Source organism: Pinus tabuliformis, chromosome X (assembly GCF_031772625.1).
Source record: "Pinus tabuliformis cultivar Carrire ecotype Pingquan chromosome X, CPIR1, whole genome shotgun sequence".
Classification (NCBI taxonomy): Eukaryota; Viridiplantae; Streptophyta; class Pinopsida; order Pinales; family Pinaceae; genus Pinus; species Pinus tabuliformis.
Genome location: NC_142308.1, coordinates 796,102,925 through 796,124,103, shown reverse-complemented (window position 1 = coordinate 796,124,103; position 21,179 = coordinate 796,102,925). Strand labels below are relative to the sequence as shown.

Genomic DNA, 21,179 nt, shown 5'->3' with positions numbered 1-21,179 from the left:
ATTTCAGAGGGTTTAATGTCAAAGCGAGGGCCACATTCTCCTTTATCATTGATTGGAATTTTTGTTCTCAGAACTGAAGTGTAACCCCTTGAGCCAGCCACTTTTCTTCAAAGGAAGCACTTCTTGAATGATCATGCATCACCTGCATCCAGTAAGGAAAGGGTGCTAGTGCCAGATATCAGAAAGCATCTTGTTGCCCTTGCTGGTAACATCTTGTCTTATGCAAGAGCAACAAGCTCAAATATTAAGTTCTTGTTGGTTGAGAATGAACAAATGACAAAGAAATTGCAGGCTTCCAGGCAAGAGGTACAACAACTTCAAGAGCAGAGTTCAGTTTTCGTAATGGGAGAGATGAGGAAAGCGATACTTGCTAAAGTATAAAAACTTTAGACCACCATTCAAAAGCTCTATGATGGATTTGTCATTGTTCATAAAGCAGTTTTTCGCGTGCATGGCTTACAATAATGGAGCAAAGTGTTTGTTCAAACTCTCAGCAAGTGCTTCCTTCACGCCTATATCATGGGCCCTTATAGTAAAGGTAATGATCCATGAGGAAACACCATCCGATGCTCACCTCGATGGACCCTGCCTGAATCTCTGCGCACCTCTGGGACTAAAGCTCCATATTGCCCCACCTCTCTCTTGGAGCTATAGCTAAATACATAGCGAATTGTTCCTCCAACTGAGAGGATACCTTGTTTATCTACGCGGATGCTGCGCCTTGCCCTTCTTCCTTTGAGGACACTGAGTATTGTAGTGGCCAAACTCGCCACCCCTGAAGCACTTGATCTTAGATCGTTTTTCTTCTTTTTCTCTCCGTACGAGCCTTGTCCCTGACTGAGACCTTTTGCTTTCCCTTTCGATGCAAGGGCCACATTGTCTTCCTCCTTCATACCCTTCGATCCCTTGCTTCTACTGTTGTTTATGGAGCTCAACTAGAGATCACGTTATCTCCTCTTGTTGTAGATTTGACCACATCCGATCCCACCCTTGTAATGATCTCGTGCCAAAATGCCTTGGAGGAATATTTTCCATTCCTCGGAGACACTGTTTAGGGCCAAACACACAAGCTCTGTAGCTTGAGGCGCTTCACCTACAATTGCAAGCTCATCCCTGATATTTTGAATTCTAGTGAGAAAGGGATCAATGCCTTCACCCTTATGCATACGAACATTCCTCAGCTTGTCCTTCAGGAACATCTTCTGCTGCTTGGAAGGATTCCGATATAGTGATGCAATAGCGTCCCACATTTCTTTGGCCATATTCTTGGCTGCCACATGCGAGAAAATATGATATCGAACTCCATTGAGAATCAACCGCTTTGCCTTGGCCATCTCCTTATTGTAATTAGCTAGCTGGTCTGCATCTGAGCACGACTACAACTCGTTCTGTGTACATCTTTAGATCATACTCGTCTAGCAAGAAGGACAACCTGGCCTTCCAGATACATAGTTGGATGCACCCTCTAATCTGTCTCGATCTCGGAGTCCTGATGAAGCCATCTTTGCAAAGTCTTGAATTGGGATGGAAATCTCCCTCTTTCTCCTGCTCGACTTCTAGCTTTGCTATTCTCACTCCTTTCTGGAGTGAGAAAATTTGACTGCTACAATTGGAAATTTGGATTTCTAAAGCTAGAAACCCTCTGAGAGAAATTCCCTTTGTGTGTTCGCTTCCTCTTCCACATGAAACTGAATCTTCTCTACAATTTGCTGCAAACTCTCTGTGCCCAGACAAGAAATTTGCTTTGCGAAAATACTGAGCTGCTCACCTCTGCTTGCTGGAATCACTTTCTGGACAAATCGACCCTTCCTGCCACGTGCAACTAGAAAATCAAACCCTTGTCTAGCTATTCGCACTACTTGGCTAGGCACTATGCAACCCCTAGGAAATTCATGTTGTTGCTCCCTATGAGCCACAAAATTCTCCCTCTTCGTCTCTGAGCCTCCTGTCCGTCAAATATGCTTCGATAGCATGTGGAAATTCCTTGAAATGTAGCAATTGGAAATAATTCTTCTAACTGAAAAATTAATTATGCAGTTTATTTTGTATATGACAAAATATCAAATTATTCACACTACAATTTCTTCACCAAATAAATATTGCGAAAGCAAAAATAGGAACTGAGAAATGCTAGCACACACATAAAAATTGACAATTATTTTTTGACAATTGTTCTCGGAAAAACCCAATGTGAGAAAATCGGTGCAACAACTGAGGGTTTTATTATTATGCAACAATGAAATTCTGAGTGCAATAAATATGGATGCCCAGCGGGCTATCAAATCTGAGAGAAATACTGGCAAAATCACTTGAGGGAATTTACCCTCCTCCACGAGTAATCGCAGCTCAATCCAACCACTCGAATTGGCTCTCCAGTTGCCTTTGTGCTGGCTCTACATCACCTCTATATAGACTTGAATAGCACTGGTTCGGAACTACCTCGAATCAACTATTAATTGATTGCTGTTAGTCTGGAGCCTCTGACTTGGTTCTCTGGAAATAATTTGGCCACTAGCACCTGAAACTGCCACTGCTCCAACTAAATTGAATGCCCTCTTTGAGGCTCTGCGTAGGCCTTGTGCAATCTCCTGGAGAAATAAATTCGACCTTCTCTCCTTGCCTCTTTAAAACTGGAAAACTTCCTTCGGATCACTCTTTGCCCCTCTCTAGCCCCGTGTCCTCTCTCTGGCTCAGACTCTGCTATTGGCTAGCTCGAACTGCCTAAGGAACTCGCACTACTGGCTTTCTCTTGTGTATTTCTCTATCTACCCATCGACCTCTTCTTATAATCTCCTGTTGGGACTCCAACGACCAAGATTAAAACTTATTTGATGGCTAAGATCATCTCCATGTCGAACCGTGTGAGTTTCTAGAGAATTCTCACCTTTCTCAATTAATTACTATTAATTAACCAATTTTCCTAAGTTAGACTTAGGAAAAATTTAAATGATGGTCAATTAATTTAATTGCCATAATTGTTGAACTGACAAGGAGCATTAGAAAATGGTTCGAAGCAAGCTCTAGGATTTTGTGTGCACACTCCCTAGATGTTCCCACTCGAAGCATGCTTTTGAGGGGGAAACGAGCCCTAGGGAGGTGCTCTTGATAGCATTGGCACTATACGAATATCAAGTTGCATTCCCTAGTGAATGAACCTAAAAAAATGGAACTTAGGGAATGAGGCATCAATGAAGGTTTAAAACCTGTGAATATCATTAGGCCAATAATATGCTGCTCAAGATAAGATTTTTGTTTAATTAATTAACAATGAACTGACAAGGAGCATTAGAAAATGGTTCGAAGCATGCTCTGGGATTTTGTGTGCACACTTCCTAGATGTTCCCACTCGAAGCACGCTTTCGAGGGGGAAACGAGCCCTAGGGAGGTGCTCTTGATAACAATGGTACTACATGAATATCAAGTTGCATTCCCTAGTGAATGATCCTAAAAAAATGGAACTTAGGGAATGAGGCATCACTGAAGGTTTAAAACCTGTAAATATCATTAGGCCAATAATATAGTGCTCAAGATAAGGTTTTTGTTTAATTAATTAACAATGAAAATATCCCATACCACTTTGATTTGTTTACCCATGGAAATGGTGAAATGGTGCAATATGGCAAATGAAAGGTTAATTATGAAGTGAGAACTATATGAATATGGATGAAGTGATTTGTGCACCCTCTAGGAATGGGGATTTGATGGGAAATGAGTGTAATGTGGATAATTACTATGTACAAAGTGAAAATGTGATGAAATATGAATGATGCCTAGCTACAATGATGGAAAAGCGATGAAATGTGAACGATGGAAAGGTGACACACTAGGAAAACACCCACCATGAGGATATAAATGACCAAGAACAAGACATAAACCCAACATGCAATAACCAAATGAAAGTAGTGACTAGAACATCTTGAGCAATGGGGCATAGCAAGGTGATCTCTTTATCAATGTTCTGACATGAAAAAAATGTCTCCATAAAGTTGAAGGATAGATGATACAAAATCTCAAGCAACCTCCACCAATGGTACTAACATAACATATCCATCGAGTAAGTTGAAGATGGTGAAAGGGCATAACAAGCTGATTGTGCAAAGTTGTTCTCCATGAATACCACGATACACCTTGGGTGGCTAAGGTCTGATCAATCATAAGGCTAGTTGGGTTTTTTCCCAGGACTTTTGTCCAAAAATAATTTTTTCAGATTTTTGTGTGTGCCAGTATTTTCTCAGTGTCCAGTTTATCTTCCGCATAATTTATTTTGGTGAAAATTGCAGTGTTCCACGGGGACATGTCCCCCAGGGTTGGGTGTGTGCACCCCTCGCACCCGGGACAGGGGAACGTTTGGGGAAATGTTTCCCCACGTCCCCCTTTTGGGGAGACGTGGGGAGACGGCGTCCCCCCATAAATTTGCTTGTAAACAATGATTTATGATAGGGGAAACCTAGTATTTGATCATATGCGTCCCCCCTCAAAATGGGCTATGCGTCCCCCCATAAATTTGCTTGTAAACAATGATTTATGATAGGAGAAACCTAGTATTTGATCATATTGCCCTACTAATGCTATGCAATTCATGGTAATGTTAAATTCATATGCAGAAAGTAGAATTTTAGATCTCACTCAAAATCCAACAGACTTAACAATTTTTCAGGAATTCAGGATTCGATGGATTGCAATGTTTCCATTGCATTTTGTCATGTACAAGGGTATGGAATTAGTATTTAATCAAGAGCACCAAGCCATTTGTGTACTTTAGAGTGACTTTTAGACTCATCACTCCACTGTTTTTGAGTTTAGTTATATCAATTTACTATTCCAGTCTTTAGATTTCACTGTATATTATAGCTATTTTGCTTAGTACTAATTATATTCTAGAATGATGAACGATGAATTTTAATTTTAGATCAATTTAGAATCTAGAATGATGAATGTAATTTTTAAATCAATGTAGGTTCTAGAATGGTGAATAATGAATGATGAATATGTATCAGAGTATTTCATTATTGAATCTCGTGGTCTACGGATGCATGATGTATGTATTAGTAAGGATGATGAGTATGGATCGATGTATTTCATTACTTAATTAAATTATGTATGTATCATTGTATTTATGCTTTCATTATTGAATATGAATTTGAAATATATATATATATATATATATATATATATAAAAAAAATTATATACCCCGACGTCCCCCCGTCCCCCCTAAATTTCCCTAAAATTTGAGGGTACTCCCACACGTCCCCCTTGTGCATCTCCCCGCACCCGCGTCTCCCCGTCCCAGAGTCTTGGTGGAACATTGGAAAATTGCAGTTGTGAATTATTAGTTGTTTGTCTGGGCAAATAAACTGTTAATTAATTTATAGTTAGAAGAATAATTTCCAGTTGATGCAATAGTTGAAATTTTCACAAAGAGCATGTGCAACATGATAATGCTCATGATCTACAAACTAGTCCATATAAAGTCCATAGGTGTCATCTTGTCATGTGTTATGAAAAATGGTCCTTTGATGCCCCATACAAAATATGGTGTAACATACTCTAACCAATCTTTGTGGATCTCACCTTTCACGCTTTAAGGGAGTTGGTTCTATCTTGGTGCTATATAAGATGGCCTTATGGGTTGATCTATCATATCATTTTGAACATTTATATGTTTATGTGTCGTGTATGGAAATCTTCTGGTTTCATACTCTTTTTTGTATGTTGAGCTATGTTTGGTTTTTCGTAGGTGCTGTAATGGTATCTTTAGACACCACCTCTCTCTTGGAAATTTAGCTCTTTGATCTAACTAATCCTTTAACTCTCCAACAATTGGTGCTATTCTCCCTTGTCCAACACCTCCATGGAAACTGTCTATTCTCTAATAAATGGCCATAATTGTGACATTTGGTATAGTGAAAGGGAACACTGACATAGTCCAAACTCATGGTTCTAGGTATAAGTTCAATTACCCACTTCAATTTCAATTTGCCCATCTAGCCAATTATGCGGATCTAACTCCTTTGAGATGTGAGCCACTGTGTGTGCAAATTTCTTTTCAAAATCATCCACTTCTAAAAGGGTTCCTATACCATTTACCATGGCACTAAATTCTTCCATTGACTAGAGCTCCAGAGTGAGTGTAGGCATCTTGACCCACATTGGATGGTTAGTTATCTTCTCCATTCTAGGATCAAAGGTTGGAGACCATTTTTCACTGTTAAGAACAATGAACCCCAAAAACACTTTGCTTGTATATCTTCATTTCCTCCTCATTTCTAGAATGGGGTGCAAGCCAACCTTTAACCAGGGTATTGAAACTAGGCATGTAGCCTAATAGAGGGTTCCATTAACTTTCAATCCAATAGAAAAGGCTTTTCTATGAAATGCATTCTCCATAGAATTGTCTCGTGAAAGTTTTACACGACATATCAACCAACTTATCCATCGTGATATCCTCTCCCAATACCAGGTTGGTCGTTACTTTTGACAATTTTACACACTTCCTATTCATCCTTTATTCATTTATTAGAGGTCTTCTATCTTCAGATTCTATACGTTTCTCTCTTCCTTTTGCCTAATACCTCACTAGAAGCAAGGGACACCTCTTTCATAAAACCTTGACCGATCTTTGCTAACTATGGTTCTTGTATAATATATACTACAAAGTTTTGGTCAAGATGAAAGACAAAACAGACAACCTTTGAGGCCTTTCCAACTTTGTAATCACTCCCTTGGTTTAGTAGTGGAGGAGCATACTACTTGTTTAATGAAACATTGGAGTTGGCCTGCCTTTTTGTCCTTTCACCAACAACACCTTGTTGTGACTTTATGATAGACTTGTCCTTTTGATAGTCCTATCAAATCCCCCTTGGGCCTTTGACTTAGGAGAGTTTCTTATAGTTGTCAATGACGTCCTCGTAACATCCCTAGATTGTAGCCAAAGCCCACCAAGGGCGCTACACTTATGCAAGAAATCATTGCATGACTCCTTAACGCCATTAGTGAGCACTGATAAACCTTTGATAGGATCTCCATTGTAGTCTAACTATTCATCATCTGGTGCTAGGCTCTGCAAAATCCTAAATCTCTATGCTTCTTCCTCACCCATCCCTCTCATTTTTATACACACTTAGATGTGCAAGTGACCCTTTTGACTATTCTCTTATTCAATAGTTTTGTTTTTTTATTTTTGTCTCTTAGCTTCTTGAAGTTGCTTTGCACTTTAATATATTGTGTACTTTTGAATCCTACTGGCCTATTTTTTTGGTCGTTTGTGGACATTAATAAAGTGATCCTATCTAGCCTATAATTTATATTATCTGTTAGTTTATGCTTGTTCTTTAAGCTCATCAAATCTTTCATAAGATGGAGCAAGTTCCAACAGTACTAAACATGGAATCTTTGTGTTTGGTTGCAACAAAGATGGTGTTTTTATTTCAGAGGAGTATGCTATGCTTCTTCTCAGCTTTGAACTAGCCACATTGTGCGTGGGAGCGACTCTTGCGTTGGCATTTAAAATCTTGCTTTTCAAAACATTTGGCAGATATTCTCATAGAATGCTACTTTGTGTTTGTATAGGTGTCTGTTTGACATATGCAAATGAGTTTGCATTAAATAAAGAAAACACACCATGGAAGAAAGGAAGAGACATCTGGTGGCAGGTCAGTAATTATACACAAAAAAAGAATCTTGATAATGATATGATTTATGCATGTTATATGCATGCAATCTTTTGATATGTTCTTTTTTTCTTTACTGAAGTATCTAACATTGTTCGAGAATGCTTGGTTTTGTACTAGTTTTACATCTATCTTCACATTTTTCTTGCAATGTAATTGATAACGAATTCACGCATTCATAGAGTTGTGTTTTGTTTTCTGGATTTTTTCTTTAATATATACCACAATATGAAAATGGTGTCCTCTAAGGCTAGTCAAACCTTAAAGTCGAGCAATCTGGATTGCATTCAGTTTTTGAAAACTATTGAAACCAGTGCATATATAAACTTTTTGATAGCACTGCTAACTTTGTCTTCCTTTGTGGAGTAGATGAAGAGCTTTACAGCTCTGATATGTGTTATTTTTTTGCCAAACATGCCTTGAGAACTGATAGTTTTTAAGCAGAAGAATAGGAACAAATATCTGTTATATACTCCAACTCGCTTCAATCATACTGTCTGTGATTTAATTGAAGTAAGAATTTTATTAGAAGTCAACCTAAGTTTTTGTAGAATAATATAATATTAATGGAACTTTGAATGCTGGAACTGGTAATTGAAGTTTTCCTATGAATATTGGTGTTATATACCTAACTAATCACCTACTAATAAATAAGAAGTCATAGTTGTTCATTGTGACCTCCTTTCTCCACAAATATAAATAGTAAATACCCTTAGACATTGTACCTTGTAATCATCTTTCAGCTTTTATCTGATGTATACCATATCTTTTTAAGTTACACAAGTTTCCAGAATGTGGGGGATGGGGGAACGCTAGAGTGCACCCCCACTTTTTCAGGGGATGATAATAAAATATATATTAAATGTTAAATATTATAATATTAATGGAACTCTGAATGCTGGAACCCGTAAATGAAGTTTTCCTGTGAATATTGGTGCTATATACCTAACTAATCACCTACTAATAAATAAGTATTAAGGAGTCATAGTTGTTCATTGTGATCTCCTTTCTCCACAAACATAAATAGTAAATACTCTTATACATTGTACCTTGTAATCATGTTTAAGCTTTTATCTGATGCATACCATATTTTTCTAAGTTACACAAGTTTCCAGAATGTGGGGGATGGGGGGACATGTGTTTGGGAACGCTAGAGTGCATCCCCACTTTTTCATGGGATGACAATAAAATGTATATTAAAAGTTAAGAGAATCTAAATAAATTCTTTACAATTCCCAAAAACATGGGTGATGATATTCAGAAATAGAAACATAGATAAAAAAATAAATTCAATCTAGATACCAAACAAGGTTTTTCCTTTTTTGATTTCATAAGTCCATAAATATTCTTTGAAATCAACAAGTGCCAAGTACATAGTCCAAGTATCAATTAAGAAATAAAATTATGGCCAATGCCCAAGGTCCAAAACAAGTTACAACTCATCAAAGTACAACATGATACCAATGTTTGAAAACTCAGACTCCGGTTCGGAAACGGCTGAGGGTTGGATCCGACTTTGACTCCGGCTTGGTATCGACTCGACCAGTTTGATTTCAATGACTCGGTCATTGTAAAAAATACATTAAATATTTTATTTATTTATTTATGAAAAAACATAATTTTGAAGATTTTCATTCATGTTTCCAAACACAGAGCTTTAGAATATAGAGAGAAGACAACATATGATCAAAGTAGGCTCATAAATATATCCATTATATCAAAATGGCACCCAATGCATTGTCCAATACATACATGAATGATGATATAGAGATCAAAACAAAAAAAACATAACCAAGGAGGCTAGAAATGGCCTCTACAACAAAAGTAAACTGCAAAACATCACTAGTCACCAGTACTACTGGCTACTGCTAGAGGAGCCAACATCATCTGGCTCAGACTTTGAATCAGAGTCAGACAGGGAAACCCATGGCTCCTCCTCATCATCATCTTCAACTGCAACTGTAGCAGTAGAAGTGGTAGCACTAGTAGGTTGTGCAGCAGCTGCACACTGAGATAAACAAGATATGCACTTCCGTCGTGGTTGAGTAGAGGAAGCGCCTACAACTGGAGGAATTGGGGCTGGGCCTGAGGCTGGTACAAGTGGATCTTCATTCAACTAAAAATTTTCTTCAATTAATGCCTCCGTTTGTAAATCCAAATCAAGATCCTCATCAGAATCAAACTCTGCTGGATGACTCTCCACTACCCAATCTGATGTTGGATCAATATCTTCCAACACAGTGGGATCTGAATCAGGTCTTTTGTTCAACAATTGGTTGCGTCTGAGCCAGAGGTTGTATGGGACATAGATTAGATCATTTAACCGTTTTTGATCCAAATGGTTTCTCTTCTTCGTGTGAATCCTTTCAAAGATTGACCAATTGCAGTCACACCTAGTAGCATTGCAAGTTTGACTCAAAATACGAATTGCAAACTTTTGCAATTGAGGACAATGGCTACCAAATGGCTCCCACCATTGTGCTGCAAAAAACATAGTTGTGGAATGAGTTAGCTCAACAAAATTACAAATTATATCCAACTTTGAAATTATAAACAATTTAACAAAATAAGAATTGGAAAATTGAAATTTCTTGTTTACTTGGCTCATCCCCTTTCCTTGCAATCCTTGCTGGGTTCTTGCCAAAGGTACCTGTGGCTTTGCTGAAACAATTGATCTGTTGGTGTATCTCCAGCTGATCACTCTCCATAGGGACCATGCGATCAATGCAGTCAATCAATCCATCTCTAACCTCCCCACCCAAAGCTCCTTCCTCTAGAGCTTTATAATGATACCTTGGGTACAAAAAATACCTAGATGCATGTATAAGGCGATGGAGTTGATTGTTCCATCTTTCATCAACGATTGCTCAAATGGGCCCATACTTAGCCACTCTATCCTCGTACACTGTCTTTATTTGCTCCTTTGCTTTATCCATAGTCTCATAAATGAAACCCATAGCCAATCTTTCCCCATCCACTAACCGCAACACCTTAACTAGTGGCTCAACAACCTTCACAATCTCTGTTGCCTTTTTCCGAAATATTTCTTCCTTAACTTTATTTTTCAAATCTTTGCCATCTTGTTTGTGAGACCAATGGATTTCATTCCATTCATCACTGGAAAACAACTTTTGGATGTTTCTGTGTTGGGAAAACATAGATTGCTGTGTCAAAAAATGAGTTGCAAATCTAGTGATGGCAGGCCTAATCATATCCTTGCCCCCTATGTGTTTCCTCATCAGGCTCAAAATCCATGAATGATTGTAGATACATTTTGTTATGCTTTTGTCATGCTCTACAATGTTCTTGACCCAAACTAATTTGCCAGTATCCTCAAGCATGAGGTCTATGCAATATGCAGCACATGGGGTCCAAAAGATGGTCATCTAAAGTGGGCTGCATATGACTTCTACTAGCTTGAGGACCATGTGCATCTGATGGAGAGGAGGGTGTGACAATGAAATAACTTTTGATATTCATATCACCCTTCTTTTTCATTTTACCCTTATCCTTTTTTTCTTTCATGGACTCCAAAGAGGGAGGAACATAGCAAAAGGGGCTGGATGTATTAGTACAAGCGATAGAAGAAGGGCCCTCAAAATCAAAATGGGTGTTGGTAGCCATCATTTGTTGTATACTCCTCTTCCTCCCAATTTCAACGTCTATTTCTTTTTGTCTAGCTTTTTCTTCCTGAAACTTCTCAAAACTATTTAACAACTACTTCCTAATGTCCCCAATTTGTACTCATGGTGCTTCACATGGAGTAATTTGGCCTCTAATACTAGTCAAGTGTTGTTTAAACCTATGAATGCCCCTAGGACCAACGTTGCACGAAACAGGGATGAAACGGGGACGCGGAAGCGTCATTTTCTAAAAATCTAGGAAGCGAAGCGTCTACTATATATATATATATATTTTGCATTTATATTCAAAACAAACATCCCAAATACCAAATTAGTTGTGGAAGACATTAAAACATGCACATTTTTACATAAATCAAGATAGATATGGCATCCATGATTCCATTGTACATCAATGATTAATTATTCAAGCATCATCCATCTATATTCTAGCAATTACAAATACACATCAAATTTTAAGCATATTATAAAACATAAAACATAAAGCATATTATCTAGCAAGTGAGCAACTGTCAACATTAGTCATGTCCAAAATTCAAATAATAATGTTTACAAAATAGGCCACTTGGCCACCACCAAGGCAAAAAGGTTCAAATTCACAACAAGCCTACAAGTCTAATGATTAACCTATAACAAAAGTAGTAAATTGTGAATATATCTACTAATCTCTCCTCCTTCCACCATGAAGAGAACGTGGCAGCGGGCCTCCACGTGTTGGCAATGAAGAAGATGGTGCCTGTGGAAGTTATGGTATTGAAACTGATGAAGACGAACCCCTTGCTGTTGTTGTTGAACCATGGAACCTGGGATGCAAGGGACCAAATGGGGGTGGCATCTCAACTCGATCATCATCATCCTGGAATTGCTCAACAAATTCATACAAAAAAACCATTAGTTAACAAAAAAACTAAAAACTAGAATTAGAGAAATGCTTTATAAGCAAAATTGACACATTTGAATTCAACAGACATAACACTTATTGACTGAATTTTGAAATTCATACCACAATGGACATACCTGGAAAAGAGCATCCTCTAATTGATCTAATCGCAACACTCCATCCTCCAAATTGGGCTCCTCTGGATTCTTGCCCCAAACCTTAAGGTCTTTATTATGCTTTGCATCATCACAATAATGGGACAACAATCGCAAGGTGTAATGAACATAAACCAAGCTCTTTGCCCGATCTAAACTCAACCTGTTCCTTTTAACACTGGGGATGAAAGAATAAGAGCTCCAACACTTCTCTGCAGAAGAAGTGTTTACCACTTGTGATAGCACCTGCAATGCTAGAGTCTGTAGAAGTGGAGTAACACCTCCATGCATGTTCTACCACTCAAGAGAAGAAAAAGTCTCTCGATCTCTAATTGCATGCATGCTCCCAAATGGATCAGTGCTAAGCGTATAGTTGCTCAATTGTCTTTGTACCATGGCAACCTCCTCCTCATCAAGGACTAATTTACTCAATGCAATCATATATTTTTCGTGACCTCTGGATCTAGGTGTGGTTTTCTCCTGCTCCCCCCCCCCAGGTGTTGGTGTTGAAAGCCATGATGGATGATAGTATTTAGGTGTCAAAACATCTAATGCATGCAATGAAACATTTAGAATTTCCCGTCGGTTTTCCATGTCTGCACGAATATAATTGTACAAGCTGATATCTCTAGGCTCAACAATGTCTTTAATCTGCCCCAACATGCTATCCATTTGCTCATAAACCTCCCCAATTATTGGTCGATCTGAATCTGCAAACTTGATCATGTAATAAATTGGTTTGGTGATTTGCAAAACATATTTAACTTGTGACCAAAAGTACATGTCAAGAATAGTGTCCTTGGCTTTATTAGCACCATCTCTATCAGTGTTAATTTCCTCCCATGATTCAACGGTCACCATATTAGTTAAAACTTGTCTCACCTTCACTAGCTGCATAAAGGTGAGGTAATAACTTGCAAATCTTGTTTTTGCAAGTTTAAGCATCTGCAACTTGGAGTAAGTGCCATAGAAGTAGTTTACCCTTGTATGCCCTGTGATAAATTTAATGAGGTGCTTCCCTCTCCTGTAAAGCTCATTAATCCACCCACATTCTTTATGCTTCACAATATCATGCATCAAAAGGTTCAATGTGTGCACCAGGCAACCGGACCAAAAGATGTGTGGATGAGTATGCTCAATAACTTTTCTTGTTGCCTTACAATTTGCTGCATTATTTGTGATCACTTGAACCACATTATTCGGACCAACATCTTTGATTTATTGTAATAGGAGATCTGCAATGTTTTGGGAAGATGCACTGATGGAGGAGTCATGACATGTAATAAATATTGCACCACTAGCAGAAACACCAAGAACATTTATCAAATGTTGGTTTCTAATATTTGTCCACCCATCTGATACAATGGATACCCCACAATCCACCCGCTCATTTGTAAAATGTGTCAAAGCTCTTTGAACCTTTTCTTTTCTCTTTCTAATAACACTGTTCTAGCTTTCTCATAGTTGGGGGACTCGTATCCTTTTGGGGCTTCATTGATGGCCTTTACCATTTAATGCCAATAGGGAGAGCGAAGCATATTGAATGGTACACTGCAAGCACAAAGAATTTAGACCATCTTTCCATCCACATCATCCCTCTCAGCAACATTCAGAAAATCCCCTATTGTTCTTTTACCTCCAGAGCTTGCAAAAGTACCATGAGGAGATGAGCTACCAAATCTAGAGTTTGTGCTTTATTTAGACTGAGTTTTTTGTTTCTTGCTTTTTTGTTGTGCAAGGTTCTCTATTTGGATGGATTTTATTCTTTGTTCAACTGAAATGTTTGGGCAAATTTGTATCCCCACAACACCCTTTTTATCATTGCTGTCCATCACCCCACAAAGATGCCTCCTCACACGGGTATATGAACCACTAAATGGTTTTCCTCCATGACAACCATGAGGGCACAAAAATTTGTAGCTTCCACCACCCTTTCCCCCTTCAAGTTCGGTCACATAGTTCCACAAGGGTGTCAATGCAGCTTTCCCCTCTAGTGTTTCAGTGTTCCCTTTAGGTTCATCCCCTTCCTCTACAAACCCTTCCTCCTCATCATACATTGGGTCACTCATAGGGGGACCACTATCCTCTTGTTTTTCTTCCCTTCTATTCCTACTCCCCCTTGCCATCATTAAAACCAAAAGTGGTTTGATACATAGAAGCCAAAAGAACACCATCTTGGAATATGGATATAGGTGGTTGACAACCTGCAATTAAATGAGCAAGACGAAAGAATGGGAAAGAGTAGGAGGGAGGAGAAAAATACAAAAAACAATGACAAAAAAAAGAGGGAGTTTGGGGTTTGGACTTACCTCGTTAGCTCTTGTAGATGGAAGCCCTTCTTTACTCCTCCAAGCTCCTCCTCCTTCTCCTAGCTCGGTGGGTTTTGTAACGATGTTATTTGCAATGTAAACACTTGTCCACACATTATAACATATGTATCAATATATTCAAAATAAATTGTATTTAAATAACATTTTCGGTGTATTTCACATATATTTCTATCTACGATATTGATCTTTGCGTTCACATAACGTACTTGGCCATGTCCAGCCCATATATCTGTAAGTTAGCTTTCATATTAAAATGTAGTCATTATTTTATTTCCATCTCATCAATCATGTCGATATGCAGAAAGTAAAACTATAGATATCTCATCCATAACATAATTCATAATTTCAATTTCATAGCAAAGTTAATCGAATACTAAACTTCATATTGGTATCCATATTCTGGCAATGTTAATTAAATAAAATATTTCATATGGATATCCATGTACCAACAGAGTTAAACAAATAACATATACCATGTACCAGCAAAATAAAACTTCACTTTTACATGTGATAATTCAAAATAATAGTCTTAAGTATCCAACTCAAAATAAAGTAAACATATACAAAATAAGGTTTTATGTTCTTTAAGATCAACACAAGTTGGGGTATCTTCGACATATGGTCTCTATATCTTTCCAGGTAGCTGATCCAAGGCTATATTTGTCCCACTGAACCTTAACTTGGTCTACCAGGCGGTTCTTGAGCTGTCAAATCTTATGTTCCAGTATACGTAGTGGTTCGACCGAAATGGTTCCATTGTTCAATACTTGCAGTTTCTTCCATTGAAGGTTATGAGATTTGTCAGCTATGTAATGTCTTAATATAGATACATGAAATACATTATGAACTTTATGCAAGTGGGGTGGTAGTGCAAAACGATAGGGGATAGGTCCAACTTTTTCCAGAACTTTGAATGGCCCTATAAATCAGAGTGATAAGTTTGTCTCTTTTTCAAACCAGATGGTGTTGTTGTTTGGTTTGATGCGGATGAAAACCTGATCCCCTACTTCATAATTCCTATTTGTCTTGTGAGCATCAACATAACTCTTCTGCCTATCCTGTGGTTCCTTTAACCGTTGTCTAATTTGTTTTACTTGTTCTTCCATCTCTTGAATTAATTCTGGTTCCACTATCACCCAATCTTCTAACCTGTCCCAACTTAACGGTGTTCTGTAAGGTCTACCGTACAATGCTTCAAATGGAGGCATCCCGTTTGAACTGTGGTAGCTGTTATTGTATGCAAATTCAACTAAGGGCAAGTACTTTTCCCATTGTGTTTGTTGATCCATAATATACATCCTGAACATATCTTTTGTTACTTGGTTCACCCTTTCTGTTTGCCCATCAGTCTCAAGATGATAAGCTGTGCTTAAATTTAGTTGAGTTCCTAAGACTCACTGCATACAAGTTCAAAATCTTGAAGTAAATCATGGATTTCTATTTGATATGATCTTCTTAGGTATTCCATGAAATCTGATGATTTTATTTATAAATAAACGAGTTACGTTACCAACTTCATAAGTATCTCTTACGGGAATAAAATGGGTTTTTTTCGTTAATCTATCCACCACAACCAGAATCACATTATGCCTTTGTGGAGTAAGAGGTATCTCGATGATAAAATCCATAGAAATTATTTCCCATTTGGTCATAGGAATGTTGTGAGGTTGCAGGAGACCTGTTGGGTGACAATGGTTAATCTTCACTTGTTGACATTCAAGACATTTTGCAAGGAATTGGACAATATCCCGTTTCATGCCTGCCCAAAAGAAGAGTTTCTCTGTGTCAGCATACATTTTCTTTACACTAGAATGTGCACAATGCAATGCTCTGTGGGCTTGCTTAACGATGGTGTTTCAGAGATCCCCATATCAGGAATGTACATCATTCCATGGAATCGTAAAATTCCATCATCTTCTAGTTCATATCCTTCAAACTTAGGTTCTTTTGGATTTTTACTGTCAAAGTCGGATCTCACTTTTAAATACCATTTGTCTCTCAAGAGATGTTCTAGTACTCGCTTCCTCAAGTATACCTTGATAAGTATGAGGGAAAATATTCGTGGTTTTCTACTTAAAGCATCTGCCACTATATTCTCTTTCCCTTTTATGTAGGAAATTCCAAAGTCATACTCACTTAGGAATTCATTCCATCGTCTTTATCTAACATTCAAGGCCCTTTGGTTAAACAAATATTGTAGACTTTGATGGTCGCTTTTGAGCATAAAGTTTCTCCCTACTAGGTAGTGTCTCCATAGCTTTAAAGCTAGCACTACAATGACTAACTCTAAATCGTGCGTAGCGTAGAGTTCTTCATGAGGCTTTAACTCCCTTGAGGCATACATTATTACTCCTCTGTCTTGCATTAATACTGCACCTAATCCCTGCTTAGATGCATCAGTACATACAATAAAGTCTTTGTCCATGTCAGGTACTTGTAAGATTGGTGCATTGGTCCATAGTCCTTTAAGCTCAGAGAATGCGATGTGACATTTCTCAGTCCACTCGTACTTAACTCCTTTACGCTGGAGGGTTGTGATAGGCTTTGCAATTTTTGAAAACCCTTCTACAAACCTTTGATAGTATCTAGCTAAACCCATAAAACTTCTCACTTCATGTGCATTATTTGGTATCGTCTATTACATGATTGCTTTTACTTTCTCAGGATCTACTGAGATCCCTTCACCAGATATAATATGACCTAGGTGTTCACTGAGGTAAGATAATACTATCCACAAATGTTTTTCATGCTCTTTCTCCTTTTTGGAGTAAATGAGAATATGATCTAAAAAGACTTGTACAAAGTGGTCGCGATATTTGCGGAAAACACTATTCATAAGGTTCATGAATATTGCTAGTGCATTGGTCAACCCAAATGGTACCATTGTGAACTCATAATGCCCGAAGCGTGTTCGGAATGCAGCCTTAGAGATATCACTTTCTTTAATTCTTAGTTGATGATAGCTTGAACATAGATCGATTTTTGAAAGGAAAAAAGCTCTTTTCATTTGGTTAAAGAGGTCATCAATTCGGGGCATTAGATACCTATTCTTTACTGTAGCTCTATTTAAGTCTCAATAGTCTATGCATAGCCGCAAGGCCATCCTTCTTCTTGACAAAAATTACAGGCGTACCCCAAGACGACGTACTAGGTTTGTAACTCTTGAAGTTCAGGAGCCCTCATTCTGTAGGATGTTTTAGAGATTGGTTTTGTACTAGGTTTCAATTCTATTGTAAGATCAAGCTCCCTTTCAGGAGGTAATCTTGGTAGTTCCTTTGGAAAAACATCCGAAATTCAGATAACAACTGATATTGCTCTAAGGACGGTCCTTTCTCCGTGCTTATTTCCTGAACTGCGTATACCCTATTGAAAAGTGTAACTAGGTTTGGTCTTCATAATGACATGTAATTGTGATTTTTGTAAGAAGAAAAATAAAATTATTATTGTAATGGTTGCTTCATCGGTTTCATGAGCAAGAGATTTTATTTTTAGATGGCTCCCATTGAGAGCCTTTAGGATTTGTCAAAAAGAGTCAATGTCATGAAGAACCCTTCTTGGGCATGTTACAATGTATATGAGTCTATAGAATTATCAAGAAGCCCTCCAAAAGACAAGCACAAGTTCTCCTCTTCAAGTCGGCCTCAATATGAAGTAGAAGACTCATGTTGGCTCACCTAAGTAGAAATACATCCCTTCATAAGGTCATGTCAGCTTATATTAAGAGGCAAACTACTATAAATAGGCACCTTGACCTATTCCACAGAGAAAGAAGTTCGGATCTCTCTGAAATTTGAGTGACAAAGTGCAAAGATAAGTTCAGATAGATTGCAGAGGAAAGTTTGTTAAAGGAGCTCAGATAAGGATACATGACTGCAGAGATAAATTCAGTGCTATCTCACTGTCAAGGAGTTCGGGTTCACCTCTGAGATTCAGATAACAATTACAGTGATAAGTAGAGAGACAAGTTCGGATATCAATTGTAGTGACAAGTATTTCAATAAAGGAACTCAGATTGCAGTGACAAGTATTTCTTATCTTCGGTGCTACTACAGCAAGAGTTTGCAGTATATACACAATGATGAAGTCTCACCATAGCGACATTACAGTTTGCGTATCATTACAAGTCATGAGGTCTCGGTGCTCCTACAAGTGATAAGATCTTGGTAGTATTATAGTAATGAAGATCTTAGTGCGGTGATGAGGTTTTTGATGATATTACAATGATGTAGTCTTAGTGTTAAGAAGGTCGAAGTGGAAGAGGAATTGAGAAGAGGAAAAGAGCAGAAGACAATCAAGAGAACTTGTGTCTTGGTCTTGGAATGGCAACTAGGTCAAGGGTTTTGGTCTTGGTATTCTTCAATTGGAATCTCTATAAGAAGAATTTTTGCGAGTTTTCCTCTCAAAGAGTGAGAGGTTTTGGCCTTGCCTCATAGCTTACATTTTGTGTCTCGTCTATTTATGTTCATGCATTGGTAGCTGTTTGATGAAGAAGAACGCTAATAACTTAAGTAAAAGAAGATCCTAATCTAGAGAAGTAAAAAGCACTCACAAGCAGTTACTAATTGAGGAGAAATAACCTAACAGTTGATGCCCTAGATTTCTCAACATACCCGGCATCCTTTCCTTAAGCAACACTTCATTTGCATTGCTGAGATGAAGTGTAAAGATACCTTCTTCTTAATACCTTGGATTTGGATCGTCTCTCCTTCATCATTTATGCAGAGAATTCTTTTCCTGTAATAGTCTACCCAAGCTTGATGAGCTTCTAACCAATCCATACCTATGCCGAGGTCATAAGTTCATGGGGTTGTGACATTAACTTTTAACTTAGTCGAACAGATCCCTAGATCAACTTTGCATTCCTCAACACTTAAATCTACAGATTGAAGTTCTCCCGAAGACATTTCCACCTATTTGAAATCGTTTTGCTTGCAAGTTGCCATTCCACATTTATTTAATGGATATGATGAAATGAAACTATTAGTCGCACCAGTATCAAATAAGATTTTGAGTTTTATGCCGTTAATAGTTCTAGAGGATTCCACTACAATGGACTGATGTTCTGCCTGGTTGTTGTTTATTACTACATGGATTCTATGATTGCCTTGGGTATTTGGTGATGACTCTTTTCCCGCTCTATGCATTATACTTGGCAAGTCTTCCAGATAATCACGTTGCAAATGCTGTCCTCCACATTCCCAACAATTACCTTGGGATGATTCCCTTGAGTTAGATTGTGAGTTTCTAAAAAAGGAGCTTCGTCCTCTTGTGCTACTTCCTCTCATGCTTCTTCCTCTATTAGTAGTTCCTCGAGATTTCCACTGACTTGTGTTTGATGATTCAACAACTATAGTATTCACTGTCATGGGAGCTCTTGTTCTTACTCTTGGGGTAAATCTATTACCATAAGGAGGTGGTATCGAGCTACTCCGCTTGAAGAAGTTTCGGGGAGTCTTACCTGGAAATCCTAGCTGTGGGGGTCCTGTTGGTCTGACATCCCTTTTTATCCCTAGATGCTCTTCTGCATAACAGACACATTCAATTGCTTCAACAACTGATGATGGCTTCCACATTCTAACTATGGCCTTGATTCGAGGATTTAATCCATATACGTAACGCTCAACTTGACGTTCTTTAGTATCTAGATAAGGAACATATTTCACAAGCTCCATAAACCTTATCTCATAATGTGTGGAAGGCTCCGGCTTGTTGCTCTTGAAAATAGGGTGGCAAGTATCTTGCGTGGAATCTTTCCTTGAATAATTCCTACGGAACGTTGTCCGATGTAAGATGTAGTTGCTTTTCTAGATTTCCCCACCAAATCAACACACTTTCTCTAAGCTGAAATATAGTGATCTTTGTTTTAGAGGTAGAAGAATATTCTCTTAGTGTGAAACACCTTGTCATTCCTTCCAGCGATGCTTTAGCACATACTCCAGCTCGCCCTCCTGAAAATTTTGGGAGTTTAATCTTTTGCAACTCCTTAGAAATATCTTCCTTTGGTTGTCTATAATCAAAACCCTTGGGCTCCTCTTGGTTTCTTTCCTCAAGGTGAGGTTGCTCTTCTTTGGTATTAGCTATTGGCGACCATTTTAATGTTTCCAAGATGGCTACCAATGAGCGCATTATAATGGTTAATTCCGGCGTCGAAGCTGTTGGTGCTGATGATGGTATCAATCGTGGCGATGGTGATGATGATGACGATGGTAGTGGCAATGGCGATGGCGATGGTGATAACGACGGTGGCGACGATAGCGATGGCGATTCTACTTGATGGCGTCATCGTTGATATGTCGTTACCATTGCAACTTTTCCTAATCACATAATAAGATTATGAATATTATAGGTGAAATTTAGATTAATAAATACAATTTTGTAAATTCAAGCTCACATATGGGTATAGCTCTTTTGCTATTATTACCTGCAAGTAGGTCTTATTGATACTAAGGTCAAGGAGGCTGCTATCGCTACCTCTTGTCTTAATGTATGGTGACCTATTATG

The 21,179-nt window shown here is 38.2% G+C and overlaps 1 protein-coding gene across 2 annotated transcripts in view; it reads left to right on the top strand.

Moving 5' to 3' along the window:
- Window positions 1-21,179, top strand: part of ACS (acetyl-CoA synthetase) — a 288,618-nt gene that overhangs the window by 38,748 nt on the left and 228,691 nt on the right. For both annotated transcript variants that reach the window (XM_089446615.1, XM_089446614.1), the window contains exon 6: window positions 7,571-7,653. In XM_089446615.1, coding sequence (XP_089302741.1) covers window positions 7,571-7,653 — 83 coding nt within the window. The remainder of the gene's footprint in view (window positions 1-7,570; window positions 7,654-21,179) is intronic.